Here is a 19052-nt window from a genome sequence, read left to right as displayed (position 1 = left end):
TTTCCTGGTTTGCTTCCCTGCTTCCCATTAGCAGCTTCAAGGCAAGTTGGGTTCCAGTTTGAGATTTTCAAATATTTTACATTCCATGCAATCCAAACTCTCTTATTTTTGGAGGTTAAAACTCCCCCCTCAATTTCTGCATGAACGGTTTCAAGTTTTTTGCACATTGATGAAATGATGACAAATAGCATTGAAAATAATGTGGCAACACAGGATGTTGGTTAAAAGGTAATAGTTAGTGGATACTTTCAAGACTAGAGGGATCTAAAATTAGTTGTGTTTACGGGGGTGTGAGTAAAAATAGTGTGTGGTTAACTATGAGGAGGTCAAAGTGGCTTCAGATGTCAAATCAAATTTGATATGGGCAAGTGAGAGGTGACGTATCTTGGAAGGATGAATGCAGATTCTAATTCATTTGTAGATTAAAATCTGCCAAATGTTTTTCAAGTAGGCTGAAGTTCATGAATTAAACGGTGTGTTATAGTATATCATAAATCTCAGCCTTTTTACTCCTGCTGGTGAACTGAAAAAAATGGTAGACTATCATTATATACTCGTCAGATAGACCATACTACGAAAATGCCAGCATAACTGAGCACAATTTTTCTACTGCTGATTGTCATTTTTTTTTTAGTTTACTTATGGGATTATTCATCCAGGCCAGGAAATATTATAAGACCTGTTCTAAGCTATTTTGACTAATTTTGATTTTCTTTCTTCCCAGCTAGTATTGATCAGCACATGCAATTAATTTACAAGGTGGATCCACATAAGGTGGAACCACGTTTCTTCTGTCATGATTGAGAGCTATTAACTTCGTTAGAAAGTTAGAATTGGTGGATTTGAGCAAGACCAGCATCAGTCCTTAAAAAAAAATGATGCCACCTTGTCTGAGTAGCTGGCATCACATTGCCCTTAATTTTGACCCATTTGATCCCAAGCCCTTTGAAACTCACATATGGGGATTTAGCTACTTCTACAATAAGTGGTGAAATTGTGCAACATTGTACATGCTCTCCTCAGATAAGGTCAACGACCTGTATTTATGTAACACATTTACCGTAAGGTGATTTTCCCAAAGGGCTTCAAAGTAAGGAGCAACAAACACAGAACCAAAGATAGAGAGGCTGTTTGCAAAAAAACAGTGACCTAAGAACATCTGATCTTGAAAGCCTGAAAAGATGACCCTGCAGGTTAAAGCAGTTGATGAGAATGCCTCAGAAACTTAAAGCACCAGCTATTTAATGGCTGTTAGGGGAAAGATGAACTGAGTACATAGGGACCCATGGAACCCTAAAGACTCTGCACCCAGGTTAGGAACTAATCTTCAGGACAATAAAAAAAAACAATTTGCTGTTAACACTGAAAACTATCTCAAGATACTTTAAAAATATATATATATAATGAGCATCAAACAAAAGAAGGAAGGATGAATGTTTCAAATAGAATTTATTTACATTTCTTTTAGAAAACAATATTTTGGGATACCATATCTGAATAACCTGAGACATGATATATCATAGGTGTGATCTGTTTGAGAGGAACAGGTAATTTTGGATTTTTGGTTCTCAAACCTTTTCAGAACTTCTGTGTGTTCCTCGCCCCATGTCTTGAGCCTGTTGTGGCTTAATTAATAGGCAAACTTGATGGGCCTTGCTCTTTATCATCTAGCTATTCCTATGTTCCAATGTGATCAAAAGCATAGTCAAAGAGTAAATTTTACTGAGGGTCGTAAAGGAAGTGGGAGAAGTGGAGAGGTTAAGGGGTTCAGATACAGCTGCCAACATGAATTGGAGGCATTCCTGCAGGTTCGATGACATGGCATCTGATCATATAACTATGCCATTAAATGACATGGCTTAAGGAGGTACTTAAAATAATCACTAGCACTGGAGAAAAAGTACAAAGAAAATTAATAATCACTAACACTGGAGAAAAAGTACTAAGAAAACGAATGGGCCTAAAGGTCGACAAGTCTCTTGGATCTAATAGCCTGCATCTTAAGGTCTCAAAGAAAGTGGCTGCAGTGAAAGTGGATGCATTGGTTGTAATCTTTCAACATTCTGTGGACTCTAGAAAGATCTCAGCAGATTGGAAAACCTCAAATGTAACACCATTATTCAAGAAAGGAGGGATACAGAAAACTGGAAACTAAAAGTTATTTAGTCTAACATCTGCCATTGGGAAAATGCTATAATCCATTCTTAAGAGAGCGGTAGCAGGACACTAAGAAAATCATAATACTCTCATGTAGAATCAACGTGGTTTTGTGAAAGAGAAATTGAGTTTGACTAATTTATTGGAGTTCTTTGAGGATGCAACAAGCAGGCTGGATAAAGAAAAACCAGTATATGATGTGTATTTAGACTTCCAAAAAGCATTTATTAAGTGCCACACATACAGTTACTGCACCAAATAAGAACTCATTTTGTTGGGGTGATATGTTAGCATGGATAGAGGATTGTCTAGCTAACATGTTAAAGTTGAGATAAATTAATAATATTCAGGTTGGCAAACTGTAACTAATGGAATGCTACAGGGATCCAAGCTGGGGCCTCAATTACTTATGATGTATATTAATGATTTGGATGAAGAGACAGACTATATTGTAGCCAAATCTGCTGATGATACAAAGATAGGTATGAAAGCAAGTTGTGAGGAGGATACAAAGAGTCTCCAAAGGGATATAGATAGATTAAGTGAGGAGGCAAAAAATTGGTAGAATATTATTTGAACGCAGAGAGACTGCAGAATCCTGCAGTATAGAGCGATATGGGTGTCCTTGTGCATGAATCAGAAAAAAGTTGCAACGTAAGGATTAGTATGCAGGTACAGCAAGTAATTAGGAAGGCAAATGGAATGTTGGTCTTGATAGCAAAGGCATTGGAGTATAAAAGTAGAGAAGCCTTGCTACAGTTTTGCAGGGCATTGGTGAAACAGCACCTGGAGTACTGTGAACAGTTTTGGTCACCTTACTTAAGGAAAGACATACTTGCATTGAAAGGTTAACTAGGCTTATTCCTGGGATGAAGGGCTGTCTTATGAGGGAAGGTTGGGCCTATACTCATTGAAGTTTAGAAGAATGAGAGATGATCTTAATGAAACTTGGAACTATATCGCCACCCCTTCACTGACAATGGATCCAAATCCTGGAACTCCCATCCTAACAACATTCTGGGTGTACCTACACCACATGGGCTGCAGCAGTTCAAGAAAGCATCTCAATAGCACCACCTCAGGGACAATTAGGGATGGGCAATAAAAATGCTGGCCTAGCCAGCGATGCCCACATCCTGTGAATGAATAAAAAAAGGCATATAAGATTCTGAGGGGGCTTGACAGGGAAATGTAGATCCAGGGGGCACAGTTTTAAAATAAGGGGCTTTCCATTTAAGACAGAGATGAGGAGGAATTTATTTTCTCAGAGTGCTTTTAGTCTTTGAAATTCTCTTCCCTAGAGAGCAGTGGTGTCTGAGTTATTGAACATATTTAAGGCTGAATTAGACAGATTTTTGATCAACAATAGACTTAAGGGTTCTGGGGGACAGGCAGGAAAATGGAGTTAAGGACACAATCAGATCAGCTATGATTTTATTGAAGGAACGAACAGGCTCGAAGAGCCGAATGACCCACTCCTCCTAGCTCTTATGATCTTATGATCCCTGTGCAGACTTTTTGGCCTGAATTTTCAGTCTGGACCAGGACCATTTCTGGGTCAGTCATGCAACACAATTTTCAATGAAAAAGTTTCTAATTGGCCTGGAGACAAGTTTGGTGCCCAATTTGAGGTAGCGGGTGCAGAGAGAACATGGAACTAGTTCTGGTGGCTTATTTTTAAAAGGCAAAATGGCAGCCATGACTGTGCTTTCAATTGCCTGGAGGAATGGAACAGGCAGGAGATCAGAGAGCCAGCAGTCTCATGGTCCACGGAGGTGCCCAGAGGTTCATTTCCTCAAGTACTCAAGTTGCTCCACCCAAGCAATGGTACCTTTGTGCCACTTGTGCATGAACATCCTTTTTTATCAGCAGCCACAAACAATAGTGGGAGCCCAGTAGAGGGTGAAGCCGACAGCCGTGCACCAATGTGTCCCTGACCATTCGCTCTTCCAATTATTAGCTTTGAAAATTTCACTCTGTCCCCCTCCAGTCTGCTAACAAGTTAAACAAGTTTTTCAATGAGCTTAACTGCAAGTTAATTGGATGTGTATAGGTTGACGGTCCTCCCTCCCTTTAAAAATTCCAGCGTCAGAAGGCAGACATGCTATCCAAGAGCAAGATTCATCTGACCTCATCCCCATGGGCGATTGAAAATTGTGTCTTCCTGCTTTCTCACCTATCTTAGTATCATCAGATTTGGCTTTAATACACTCTCTCCCTTCATCTAAGCCACTAATATAGATTGCAAATAGTTGAGGCCCAAATACTGATTCCTGTGGCACCCACTTTGCCAAACTGAAAATGACCCATTTATTCCAACTCTGTTTCCTGTTAGTTAGCCAATCACTATCCATGCTAAAATATTACCTCCAACATCATGAACTCTTATCTTGTGCAGTAACCTTTTATGTGACACCTTTGAAATCCAAATGCACTACATCAGCAGGTTCCCCTTTATCCACCTGTTACATCCTCAAAGAATTCAAATAAATTTGTCAAACACTATTTCCCTTTCATAAAACCATGTTGACTCTGCCTGATTGCATTGAGATTTTCTAAATGACCGACTACTACTTCCTTAGTAAGGGATTCCAGCATTTCTCCAATAACAGATGTTAATAGTTAAAAAAAAACAGAATTACCTGCAAAAACTCAGCGGGTCTGGCAGCATCGGTGGAGAAGAAAAGAGTTGATATTTTGAGTCCTCATGACCCTTCAACAGAACTAAGTGAATCCGAAATTACAGCACATATGGAAGATATTTAGCTCAATGTGCTGATATCTCTCCTTAACCCTATTTCCCAGTTTTTTTTTTCATTTCAAAAGCAAAATACTTGAGATGCTGGAAAACTGAAAGAGAAAAAGAAAATGCTGGTCAGGCAGCTTCAGGCAAGAAACAGAGATAATGTTTCAGGGTGATGATGGCCCATCATCAGAACTCACTAGTACTCTGATGAATTTTTGGGTAAATTAAAATCTAATGAATATAGATAAACATTTTTATTAATCTGCCTGTAAAATAAAGTGACATCTGTACAAGGGAAGCAGCTGATTGGTGAATTGTTAATAAGTCTTTAATTATTTAAGCCTTAAGCCTATTTTGTTAAGTCAGTTAAAAGCCCAATAAACAGATATGACATGATATCGCAGTCCCATTCAGTGCACATTTTGTTCCATATGTGAACTCCAGGATACTTCCCATGTCCTGGGCAAGCACATGCAGGAAGTGTGGAAAGTTGAGGGAACACGAGCTCTGTGTTTTGATGCTTGATTAGCACTTGGTGTCACTGCAGCAAATCCATGGGCAAGATTTTCCCTTCATTGGGCAGGCAGGTCCGGGAGTGGCTGCGAACAAACTGCCGCCCGCAATCGGGCTCCGACCGTGATTTTACATTAATTGGCCAGCCAGTGTGAAACGTGCACTGAGAGCCTCAGTGCTGCTGGGGGTGGGGGCAGGAGGAGCATGAGTGCTGAATTCTGCACATGCGCAGGGGTGCACTCACTGAAAACACAGAGCTGCCTCAGGAAACTGAAGAATTTTAAAATGAAAAATAAAGATTTTACAAATGATATAACGTCCCCACATGTGACTCAGTCACATGAAGAGGGACATGTTATAAATGATATAAATATTTTTAAAAAATTTTTTATTTACTGTTGAAAATCGCATCCCACCTGTGGATGAGGTTTCATAAAAAAATGCAAAGGCCGCCTGGCCTATTCACCCGACCGCCAATGATAAGGTTGGACGGAGAGTGAAAAGTAGCTTTCAATTATTTAAGGGCCTTAATAGGCCTCTTAATTGTCAGTTGGCACGCTGCCAACTTTCACGTGCACCCACTGACTGAACTGTCATGCGAGTGCGTGATGACGCTTGCCTGACATCATCTCACACTATTTTACTCCCGATCAGGTCGGGCATGCGCCAACCAGCAGGGCAAAACATTCTGCCACATATAACTGAGAATTTTGTGAATGGCACCTTTTTAGATGTGGTCATCCTGCAGCTTAACAAAAGAGTACAAAAATTAGGAGCAGAAGTGGGCCATTCGGCCCCTTGAGCCTGCACCACCAATCGATAAAATTATGGCTGATCTGATGTGGCATGAACTCCACTTTACTGTCTGCTGCCCATAACCCTTCACTCCCTTGAAAATCAAAAATCTGTCCAGCTCAACCTTGAATATATTCAATGACCCAGCCTCTGTTCTCTGGGGAAGAGAATTCCAAAGTCCAACGACCCACTGAGAGAAGAATTTTCTCCTCATCTCTATCTTAAATGGGAGACCCCTAATTTTAAAATGGTGTCCCCTAGTTCTAAACTCCCTAATTCAATTACATCCTTTCTTACATATGGGGACCAGAACTGCGATCACATTAAGGCCTTGTACAGCTGTAGCAACACTTCCCTACTTCAATATGAATTCCTCTTGCAATAAATACCAACAATCCAATTGCCTTCCTTATCACCTGCTGTATCTGCATACTAACATTTTGTGATTTATGTACTAGGATACCCAAATACCTCAATTCCATAGATTTCTACTGTCTCTCTCCATTTAAATAGTATACTGCTTTTCTATTCTTTCTGCCAAAGTGAACAAGTTCACATTTTCCCACATTATACTCCATCTGCCGATTTTTTGCCAAATCAAAAATTCCCTTGGTAGACTCTATGTCCTCCTCGTAATTAACTTTCTTACCTATCTTTGCATGATCAGCAAGTTTAGCAACTACACATTCAGTCCCTTCTTCCAAATCATGAATATAGATTGTAAATAATTGTGGCCCCAGGACTAATCCCTGTAATACTCCACTAGTTATAGTGTGCAACTGGAAAATGAGCCATTTATCCTGCTCTCTGTTTCCTGTTAACAAGCCAATCCTCTTTCGATGCTAATATGTTACCACCTAACCATGACCTCTAATTTTGTGTAATAACCTTTGGTACCTTATCGAATGCCTTTTTGAAATCCAAACAAGCCACATTTACATGTTCCCCTTTGCCCACCCTGCTTGTTAATTCCTCAAAGAACTCTAATAAATGAATCAAACACGATTTTCCTTTCACAAAATCATGTTAACTGTGCCTGATTTTTGTTATAATTTTTTAAGTGTCTAGCTATTACCTCCTTAATAATGGATTCTAGCATTTTCTGTTAACTGGCCTGTAGTTTCCTGTTTTCTGTCTCCCTCCTTTCTTGAATGTTGGTGTCACATTTGTGATTTTCCAATCTGCTGGGACCTTTCCAGAATCTAGGGGGTTTTGGAAGATCACAGCCAATGCATCTACTATGTCTGCAGCCACTTTATTTAAGACCCAAGAATGCAGGTCATCAGGCCCAAGGGCCTTGTCAGCCTTTAATAAGACATGGAAAGCAATCTTACCTGTGTACTGTACAGTGGCAAATGCTGTACCCCTCTCTCAAAGACTTTAAAGTGGCCTCCCTGCTTCACCCGATGTAAAGCTCCACAGCAGGCACACCTGTAGCTCCGAAATCAAAATCAACTTGCAGTCAGAAATGGACTTTTTCTTCCCAGAAATCAGCAGCCCTGGCTTCAACTTCTTCCTTGCAAAAAGAATCTGTTGATTTGGATATTCTTTGTTGAGAACTTTGCTTTAGATCTTTGAAAACAAATTGCGATTCCTTCGAGTACATTCAAATGCTTCTCCTTGCACTTGATACAGAATGGCACCGATGGGGTCACAGGACCCGACATCAAACCAATGCGAAATGGTGACACAAAATGAAACGGCAAAGTGAAACAATGCAGAACAATGACATAGGACGACTGCGCAAAACAATGTAAAATCAAATCTGAAGACGTAAATCGGGAATATCAGCCCAAAAAATTGCATGATTTTAAATCAAAATGGCTTAACGCGGGGACTTAACATATAAATTTCAGGAATGGTGGTTTCGTGATAATACTGGTAACCTGGAGGCTTGGGCTAATGATCCTGAAAGCAGAAGCTCGAATCCCATCCTGGGCTGTTTGTAAATTTGAATCCTGTTTTCGGATATAAGGGAGTGTAACAACATGAATACAAAATTGGTTAAGGGTTAGAAAATAGAGCATTGTGGTGAAATGCTGTTTGAGAGGAATAGACTTCGAGAGGACATTGACAGGCTGGTGGAAGTAGCAATGCAAAAAGGTTTGAAGCGATACATTTTGGTAGGAAGAATGAGAATATACTACAGATACTAAATAGTACAATTTGAAAGGAGTTGCAAGAAGAGAGAGCCCTAGAATGCATTACAACAAATCCTTCAAGGTGGCAAATCAGGCTAATAATGCAGTTAATAAACCATGTGGGATCCTGTGCTTTATAGATAGAGACATGAGGCAGAATTTTATTGGCCCCTGCCGGCAGGCTTGTAGGCGGGGTGACCATAAAATTCACCTGTCTGCCCCCAACCTGTCAGAAATTTTACAGGAAGTGGGTGAGGCCTAGGATGGCTGATCCACCCACCATCCAATTGATGCCCTTCCCACATGGCTGCAATTTGGAGGAGGTCAGGGATGGGGTGGAAAGGGGTGAAGGCCAGCAGGTTAGACTGTTCAGGCTTCAGGCATTAAATGGGATGGGGGTGGGGGGCACCTTCAGCACTGGCCCCCCCTTCCTGATTGGGGCAACCCCCTCCAAGGTATGTCCGCTCCTGGACTATCCAATATGACCCCCAACCCCCCCTCCATTGGTGGCACTGCTGGCACTACAGAGCTGCTGGCCAATCAGATTGGCTGGCAGCTCTCTGAGGCGGGACGTTGTCCCAAATCAGGCGTAGCCAAAATCGACGAGGATGCATTCCCCACTAGTTTTTTTGTTTGGTTGCAGAGCAACAAACCCCGTCATTTGAAAAATCTTGCCCATAGAATACAGAGTCAGCAAGTTTTGCTAAACATATCTAATACACTAGTTTGGCACCAGCAAGTAGTTTTGATCAGTGTTGCATTGCCAGAAAAGGTGGTGGAAGTATATATTTTGAAAAATAACTTTCAAAAGGGAATTGGGTAAGCACTTGAAGGGGAAGCGTTTGCAATACTTTGAGGAATGGGACCAATTGGATAGCTCTTTGAAAGAACCTGCATAGGCACCATGGTTTTTGCTGTATTATTCTATACAGCTGGTTGAATAATGCAAATCACATGGGTACATAATTTCAATTCAGTGTGCCCGGTGTTTGATTTGCTGCTGTTTGAATTCAGAGGCAAAATAAGTTCCATGTTCCAGTTTGCTGCCTTATACTGCCCTCTACTGGGGCTCATTTGATAAACTCTGCAAACACTTGTCTCCCTTGGCGGCTCCTACCTCTTGTTTTATGTGCATAATTATGTGGAGGGAGGAAGATGCAGGTAATGACAGCTACTTCTTACAGAACAGAAATAAACTTGGAACCAGCAACAAACTGCAGGAGGAATAAATCATCAAAGTGCAAGAAGCAGCCCAAAATCCTCCGCAGTACAGCAGGCACCAAAGATGTTGGATTCAGAAGGGAATGATATGTTCAGTACTACATAATTAAAGATCACAAGGAAGCATCATACAAATGGAGACCCAACTCCTTCAAGCCTGTGCTCTATTTACATAGAAATACATGCAAGTTACAACACAGAAAATGGCCATTTGGCCCAACCAACCTGTTTTTACACATCCTGTTGCATGTCCCTTTATTTCCTTTTCTTTATTCACCCGTCCAATCAAATCTTGACTGTTGACATTGGCCCTGGTATTTATGGAAAGGCACAGAGGGTGAAAACTGTCAAAGAAACCTGCAAGGATCCACTTACTGCCCTAGCAAGTGGTCAAATTGAAGCCTGGCCAGTGGCCAGGAGGAGGAACCAGTGGCAGGTCACAGTTGGGGATCATTGGAGGTGATCTCAACAAATGACTGAGGGAAGGTCAGCCATTGCAGTGGAAGAGAGAAGATTGGAGTTGTGGGGTGGAGGGGGAGGGGAAGGGAGAAAGTCCACAATTAGCACATGGGAGGCCAAAGGCTTCTTTCAGGGGTCTAAACGGAAGCACTCCTGTGCCTCCTGACCAACAAAGAGTGCCTAAGGCAGCTTTTATTTGTGGAGTCACAACTCCCACTTCACATTTACTGCTGGTTTCCTGCCACCAAGAAACCCACTCTGCAGCAGCATTTCAAATCAAGCTCACAATGGCCCTGTGGCAGTCATATTTAAATACACTAATAATGTCTGCCACCAGGTTAGGGTCTCATTTTGAGTATTTGACAGTTTAACTCTGCCCCACCTGTCTGTCATTAGAGGGGATTAATGTTGAGATCATAGTTTCAGTCTCAACCACTAGTTCTCAAAGTGAATTCCAGAGCCCCTCAGTTCTCTTGTAAAGAAATTTCTCTTGTTAACTATTTTAAATCTCTTAGATTTAATCTTTATCTATGGCTTTCCATTCTTAACTTCTGAAAACTGTTTACTTCCATTTACCTTGTCCCATTCCTGCATAATTTTAAATATTTCTATTATATCATTCCATATCTGTGTTCTAATGCAAAAAGTCAGTTTTTCAAGTCTAGCTTAGTACTCATTCCAGTGAATTTGATTTATACACTGTCTATTTCATTTATCCATCGTGTAGTGTGGAGCCCAGCCTAAGACACAATATTTTAAATGAGGTCTTATTAAGATTTTATGTAGGCTCATAATTTATTAATATTCCATCCTGCTGCCACTCCAAATTGAAACTTTAAAATTAGTGCACCACTTATATATTTAAACAAGAAAAAAAGGTTTTGGGAATTTTGACAAGGATGCACTTTCAAATTTGCTGCCAAGCCAAAGTGCCTGCCTTTTAAATAAAAACAAAAAAACTGCGGATGCTGGAAATCCAGAACAAAAACAAAAACAGAATTACCTGGAAAAACTCAGCAGGACTGGCAGCATCGGCGGAGAAGAAAAGAGTTGACGTTTCGAGTCCTCATGACCCTTCGACAGAACTTGAGTTCGAGTCCAAGAAAGAGTTGAAATATAAGCTGGTTTAAGGTGTGTGTGTGAGGGGCGGAGAGAGAGAGAGAGAGGTGGAGTGGGGGTGTGGTTGTAGGGACAAACAAGCAGTGATAGAAGCAGATCATCAAAAGATGTCAACAACAATAATACAAAAGAACACATAGGTGTTAAAGTTAAAGTTGGTGATATTATCTAAACGAATGTGCTAATTAAGAATGGATGGTAGGGCACTCAAGGTATGGCTCTAGTGGGGGTGGGGAGAGCATAAAAGATGTAAAAAATAAATAATTAAATATTTTTTTATTTTCTTTTTCTCTTTTTATAATGGAAATAGGTGGGAAAAGGAAAATCTATATAATTTATTGGAAAAAAAAGAAAAGGAAGGGGGAAACAGAAAGGGTTCTGTTTCCCCCTTCCTTTTTTTTTCCAATAAATTATATAGATTTTCCTTTTCCCACCTATTTCCATTATAAAAAGAAAAAAAAAATTATTTATTTATTTATTTTTACATCTTTTATGCTCTCCCCACCCCCACTAGAGCCATACCTTGAGTGCCCTACCATCCATTCTTAATTAGCACATTCGTTTAGATAATATCACCAACTTTAACTTTAACACCTATGTGTTCTTTTGTATTATTGTTGTTGACATCTCTTGATGATCTGCTTCTATCACTGCTTGTTTGTCCCTACAACCACACCCCCACTCCACCTCTCTCTCTCCCTCTCTCTCTCCGCCCCCCACACACACACCTTAAACCAGCTTATATTTCAACTCTTTCTTGGACTCGAACTCAAGTTCAACATAATAATTCCATTTCATGTATAAATACACTTCTCTGAAGGGAAATTTGCCAATTAGTGGCATGTTTTGTGTGATGAACTCTCATTCATTGGGAGCACAGTAGGGCATGCCAAACTGATATTGAATGTACCATCTGAAATGATAGTGGGCAAAGATTCAATAGTAACTTTTAAAGGGGAACTGAATAAATACTTGAAAAGGAAATATTTGAGGGCTATTGGGAAAGAGCCAGGGAGTGGGACCAATTCAATGGCTCTTTCAAAGAGCCAGCATAAGCAAGATGGTTTGAATGGCCTCCTTCGGTGCTATATGATTCTATGGTTTCATAAAGAACCACTATCAGTCTCCAGAAATAAATAAGATGTTATTCATCCGTTTTGTGGAGGCAGAATTCAAAGCAAGGACCCACAACCATAAGCAAATATTCTTTTTAATCTTTTGTGCCATCTAGTGTAACATTTAAGATCATTTCAAATACATTCAATTAATTTGTTTTATTATGGTGAACTCTTCCATGAATTCTTTTAATTAACTGTCCGTATCAATTTAAATGTGCATCTGTGCAATGGTTCATGAAGCTGAGGAACCCATTTGACATTTGCTTCGCTGTTTGTCTTTCAGAACAACCACAACATTCTGATGAAATGGAACAACTATACAAATCCTTAGAGCAAGCCAGCCTTTCACCTATTGGAAAACGCCGGCCTTCATCAAGAAAGGATTACAGGAGATCCTTTGTAAAACGCAGCAATAATCCTGTTGTCAATGAAAAATTGCACAAATTTAGAGCTTTGAACAGTACTTTGAAGGTATGTATGTATTAGCTTTCTTTTTGGATCTGTTGATAAAACATAATTGCTTCTATTAGCACTCCATAATTAACTAAATTGATGAGTTGTTGAAAAATGGAGCAATTGGACATAATCAGTAAGACATTCATTTTTTCCTGTAACCTAATCTAGATCCACCTTGAAGATTTCAAAGTGAACTCTTCAGTAAAGTGTGGCAGATTTTCGTGTTTTGACAAACTGTGATCAAAATAATCGTTTGGTAGTACAGAACTTGAGTATTGCTGAAACAACATACTAAGCTTTTCATTTTGCACTCATCAAGACACACGCAATAATACCAAAATAAGGGGAGAAACAACAATTTATACTGTATGTGAAGAGAGTGCTAATTGGTTGGCAAGTGGTGACTGGCAGTTAACTGCCAAGGATTGTTTGAAATTTTAACCAAGCAGCTTGACTCTGATTTGTCAAGGCATTGCCCCGAGGATTGAGTCAACCAATGACTGTCACTTAATTTGTTTAGCTGAAACAGGCACAGTCTATATACATGTTCTTTCTGTCTGCAAAGACAGAGCCCTGTGTATTAATCTATGTAGTTTGCAGTACACAGAAATGTGCCACATTGCGAGCCTGACTGGCAATCTTAAATTGGTTGTCAGCGTAATTCTTAGCGCATTGAGAATCATTTAGCAAATGTTGTCCAATCACGGAATCACATCTAATTTTGGACACTGCACCAGCATCAATTAATTTTAAATCCGAATTCTGAAATAACTCTTCATTGGAATTGTATCGATGCTGCATCTAACTAACAAGGCATTGTGTCCATATGTTTTTCTCAGTTTTGTTAATGCATAGTTTTAAGCATTTTGGTCCACTATCTGAGATTTTTATCATCAATTCCACTGAATTTTTATGCTATACATTAATTACATATGGAGACGTGCTTGGGAGCCCCACTCAATTTGAATAGAAGAACATACTCTGTATATATTCATTAAAAAAAAACCTGGAATTCTAAAATAGCAAATAATGAGCAGAAGCAATTCTACATTTAGCATTAGATAGTATGCATTCAGTGCGTTTAACTGATCAATGTTTGTTTCCTACTAAGAATAGGGAGAAACTGGGACACCCTTTTAGACCATTCTAGCCCTCATTAAAAAACGCTAAGCAGGGAAGTCCCCAACAAGTTTCTGATAGTGTTTCCATCAGTGTTATTTCTTCCCCAATACTTATTTCAAGTTGTTTTATCTTCCATGTAGCCTTTGCAGTTAAATAGAAAATAGGGTGGTCTTAATTTTGGGTTAAGTGATTTGTCGCTTCTATTGCCATCTGATGACAAGGTTATACACAATGGCATTCCAATGCAACACAGAGGGTATTTTCCAACTGTCTTTAAAGTGAACCTGGCTAAGGAGTGATTATACCTTCCCCCTTAATGAAACCTCTCCACTTGGCTACACCTTCCGCCATTTACCTATTCAAGCATCTCGCCTTGTTTCACCCCCTCATCTCCCTTTCAAACCCATTGTTCTGTACCACTCTCCCAAATATAATAAAACATTTATCACTGAGATTTCTTCACTGCATTCCTCCCTCAGCCTCTGCACTAAATGATTTCTCATCCTTGGTGATTTCAAACTTCATCTCAATTCATCATGCTCACTCTCCTCTGAGTTCATTGTCCTCTTATCCTTCTTAAATCTCTACTTTCATATAGACTTCCCAATCTGTATTCAATGCCACCTCCTTGATCTTGCCATCTCACATGGTCTTGCTAGTCCCATCATATCAATTACAGGAAAGGCCATCTCTGACCACATCCCCCTTCCACACCCCAACCCTACTTCCTCCTATATCTGCCCTTTGAAAAAACTATCCCTCAATTAATTTATAATTGCACTTTCAAAATCTCAACTTCATCTTTGGCCCTCGGTTCACCATGCTTTTGCAGCTATTGATTTACTCAAATGCACCCTCACCTCCACTTTTGATGTCCTAGTTCCCAAAAAAACCATTACTCTCTTTCACCCTGACCATTCCCGCTAGTACAGCCCTCATCTCTGCTCCCTTAAGCCAAGGGATGCAGACTTGAAAGGATATGGCAGATAACTGGTTCAACCATTCACCACCAGATCGGGTTGGACCACTTAAAACATTATCGGCTCCAGCTCTCATCTGCTAAAACTACTCAGTAATCTGGGATCATCCTAGAATGCAAAGATAACTCCCAGCTGCTTTTCTCTACTGCAAACCATCTTGTTAAAACCTTCTTCTCTGTACCATCACCCTGCCTCCAACAGTGTGGGGAGTTCATAGACTTTTGCTACCAAAATTGAGACCATACGATCATTTGCCCCTGCCATGTCTTTCCTTTCCTTTAACCCACCTGGCCAAACTTCCCCAAATGCTCCACACTACCCTAGCACTGAAATTGCATCTTTCTCTAGTTTCTCTCTTAGTTCCTCAGAGCTCATCTTATCCATGTGACCCAACTCCTCCCTCAATCCTATTCCCACTAAACTGCCGATCAACCAACTTAACCTCCTGATCTCCACGATAGCCAATATTGTAAATGGTTTTCTGTCTTCAGATATTGACCCTCATATAAATCTGCCATCATCACCCCCTCCTCAAAAAAATCAACTATTGACTCCACCATCCTTTCAAACTACCATTCCCATCTCCAACTTCCCTTTCCTTTCCAAAGTCCTTCAGTGTTATCACCTCCAAAGTCCATTCCCATCTTTCCCGGAATTCCATGTTTGAATCCCTGTGCCACAGTATTGAAACAGCACTTATCAAAGTCACAAATGACATCCTATGTGATTGTGACAAAGGTAAACTTTCCCTTCTCGTCCTCTCGACCCATTTGCAGCCTTTGACATATTTGACCACACCATTCTATTCCAAAGGCTGTCATCCAACTGGGAGGGACTGCTCTCACCTGGTTTCATTCCTATCTATCTAATCATAGCCAGAGAATCACTTGTGATGGCTGCTCTTCCTGCTGCCACGCGTAAATCTGGTGTCCCCCAAGGATCTAATGTCAGGCGCAACCCCCTCCCCACCCCACCCCCACCTATTTCTCATCAACATGCTGCCCTTTGGCACCATCATCCAAAAGCACAACATTAGTTTACACATGCATCCTGACGATATCAGGTTTAACCTCACCACCACATTTCTCAACGACTCCGTTGTTGCTAAATGATCAGACTTCTTATCTAACATCCAATACTGGATGAACAGTAATTTCCTCATTTAAATAGTGGAAAGACTGAAGTCATTGTTTTCAGTCCATACTCTGTTCACCAGCTACCAACTCTATCTCTCTCCCTGGCAACAGTCTGAGGTTAAGTCAGTCTGTTCACAAACTTGATGTCACAATTAATCCCAAGATGAGTTTCTGTCCACTTATTCATGCCATCACTAGGATTCCTATTTCCATCTCCATAACATCACCCAACTTCATCCCGTCTCAGCTCACCTACTCTGAAACCCTCAATTGTGCCTTCGTTACCCTTAAATTCCAACTCACTCAGCTGGTTTCCCAGATTCTGCCATTTGAAAATTTGAAGTCGTCAGAACTCAGCTGCACATGTCTTTATGCACAGCAAGCCCTGTGTCCCTATCACCCCTGTGCTCACTAATATACATTGGCTTCCTGTCAAACAATTTCTTGATTTTAAAATTCTCATCTTTGTTTTCAAATCCCTCTCTGGCTTTTTAATCTCCTCCAGTCCCACAACCCTCCAAGGTATCTGCATGCCTCTAATTCTGATCTCTAGTGCACCCCCGATTTTAATCACTGCACCACTGGTGGCCACGCTTTCAGTTGCCTAGGCCCCAAGCTCTGAAATACCCTCCTTACACCTCTCCATCTCTCTGCTTTGCTTTCCTCCTTTAAGATTCTCCTTAAAACATACCTCTATGACTATGGTCACCTGACAAAATTCGCCTTATGTGGCTCAAAATTGTTTGATTTATAATGCTCCTGTGAAATGCTTTGGGACTTTTTGTTACATTAAAGATTTGAGATAAATCTAATGTCAGAGTCCTGCCACCATTTCCTTGCTAGAGCCCTGCCTTCTGCAGGCTTCAAGGTAAATAAAACTTGTAGTCTCATTGAGCAACCTCATACCCTAAAAACTGAGTCAAAAACTGTGAAAATCTGTATAGATGTTTGAGTAACTTCTAAGCCAGCCACAGCCAATTTTTCTTCCTAGTCCAGATCAATAAAAGTTAAAGACATGATGTTGATTGTCGTCTTCTACTCATTTGACATTGGACATCACAATCTATAATGAATAAATGGATGGGTTTATAAATTAGTTGTCCATTTGCAAAAGGTTGTCTCTTCTGCAGGATTTACCTATCTACTACAAACCTATATGTGAGGACTGATGTATTTCCAAACTGAAATCTTTTATGTAGGGAAGTTCTAATGAGAATACAGTAACCAGCTAAAATCTAAGAGGTAGTCAATAGGCCCAGCCCTTCATTCATATTACTCACCAAGCTGCTCTGAAATTCCTTGACAGTCTTGCCTTCATCAGGAATTAAATTTTATTTGAGCGTGAGAAAATCCACAGATCAAACACATTTACATTTAGTGAATATATGAAGGGGAACACACATATACAGGACCTGGTATTGTAGCAGTATTTTTATTTTACAGTAGCTAAACATGGTTGTCTGGATCATAGTAATTATGGCTGAGGTTTTTTTTCTTTACTCTTCATTATCTAGTCCAAAGAAGCAGACTTGGCCATAATTAACCAACTCTTGGAAAGTCCACACTTAACCTCAGAGAAATTCAGACAGTGGAAGGAAGATTACTCGTTGTTGCTGCAGGATATCTGTAAAACATACCAAGCTAAAATCTATTCTGGAAAAAAAAATAATGCTCTGGAGGACCAGCACTCATCCTACGTTGAAACAGATGTTTAAAACTTGAGAATGACTTCACCAAAATATGGTACTTAACAGTCTTGGTCAAGCTTATTGAAGCACTAAGAGGCAGTGGACTTCCAGTCAGCTGATACTGCCTGTAAATAATGAAGGCCATCAACTTATTAACAGTATTCATTGTGTTTGTAAGTAGACTTGTAAAATCCTCTTTTGCCTACAGTGTAGGACTTACAAATGATTATTTAACTTATGCGCTATTGCACTGATAGTAGTGGGTTACTGTTTTATTTGTAAGTATAAAAGATTCAATGGAGTGTGGTCAAGTACATTCTCATGGGTGAAAGTACAATAGTGCACTCATTAACATATTCTATTTTTGTGATATTCTATTTATTCTGCATTTAGTTTTGGGCTTCAAATGGTTAAAGCTATTGAAACACGTTTTCACACTTGCATAATATTTTTATATATGTGAAATTCCACTTAAGGAATTGTGAAAATTGATATTTCCTCAACTAAAGGCCAATTCACATGTTAAATCCATCAGTTCCTCTGAGATTGATCAAATCATACAGTGTAACTTGTACAAATGTAAACAAAGCTTACATTTACATGATATTTTAATTGTACTAATCAAAGCTATGCCATAAAACAGAATAAACAGATAAAAAATCTTTTTTTGACTATTATGGCTATTTCTGTAATGAATTGTTCTGTCCATCCTGCCTCCAAGTAAACCAAACATGAGTCAGAATCAAATCAGTAAGATTACGACTAGAAAATGACTAGAACAAACTGTACTCACTGGCTGTGCATTCACTTCTTTTCCAGTCAGCTATCCTCACTGGCTGTATCACATTGTAACAACTTGATGTACTGGACAGGTTTCAACAAGAAACAGATGAACTTTATTAAAGAGATGCTATATGCTTGAACCAGGTCCTTGACAAGAATCCTCACCCCCCTGGATTACCCGCACTTACGGCTCATTGGTCAGAGCCTCCAAGAGCAATCACGTGAGCCATGATCGTTATAGGAGAGGCTATACCTTCAGTTACTACATTTCCACCCCCTTTAGTTTTTGTTTACTGAGAACATTGGACTATCCAACAACATATACCTATATACAACTCAGGTGATTAAAGATTAAGTCTCTGAGGTGCTTTCCTTATTTGGTTAGAGTGGCATAGCTCTACCACTTGAGATTCTTCCACAGCATCGACATGATCAGGATCTGCAGCACCAGAAACATCATTAAAAAGTGGCAGTTCAAGGTTTGGCAACTCTACAGAGACATCAGCCATGTCTATTCTAGGTCGATCCATTACCTCACAGATTAATGGTTCAGCATTAATCACAGGCGGAATAACTGGTTATTGGGAAGTCTCTCTATTCTAAAGATGATCCTCATGT

The 19052-nt window shown here is 39.9% G+C and overlaps 1 protein-coding gene across 8 annotated transcripts in view; it reads left to right on the top strand.

Moving 5' to 3' along the window:
- The window catches only part of ipcef1 (interaction protein for cytohesin exchange factors 1), a 159774-nt gene extending 141461 nt beyond the window's left edge, over positions 1-18313 (top strand). For all 8 annotated transcript variants that reach the window (XM_041214188.1, XM_041214221.1, XM_041214202.1 and 5 more), the window contains 2 exons: positions 12553-12740; positions 17478-18313. In XM_041214188.1, the coding sequence (XP_041070122.1) occupies positions 12553-12740; positions 17478-17678 (389 nt within the window). In that variant the 3' untranslated portion in view covers positions 17679-18313. The remainder of the gene's footprint in view (positions 1-12552; positions 12741-17477) is intronic.
- The last annotated feature ends 739 nt before the right edge of the window (positions 18314-19052 follow it).

This window comes from Carcharodon carcharias, chromosome 2, assembly GCF_017639515.1.
Source record: "Carcharodon carcharias isolate sCarCar2 chromosome 2, sCarCar2.pri, whole genome shotgun sequence".
Taxonomy (NCBI): Eukaryota; Metazoa; Chordata; class Chondrichthyes; order Lamniformes; family Lamnidae; genus Carcharodon; species Carcharodon carcharias.
The sequence above is the reverse complement of the archived record's forward strand: the minus strand, read 5'-3'. Positions and strand labels throughout refer to the sequence as shown.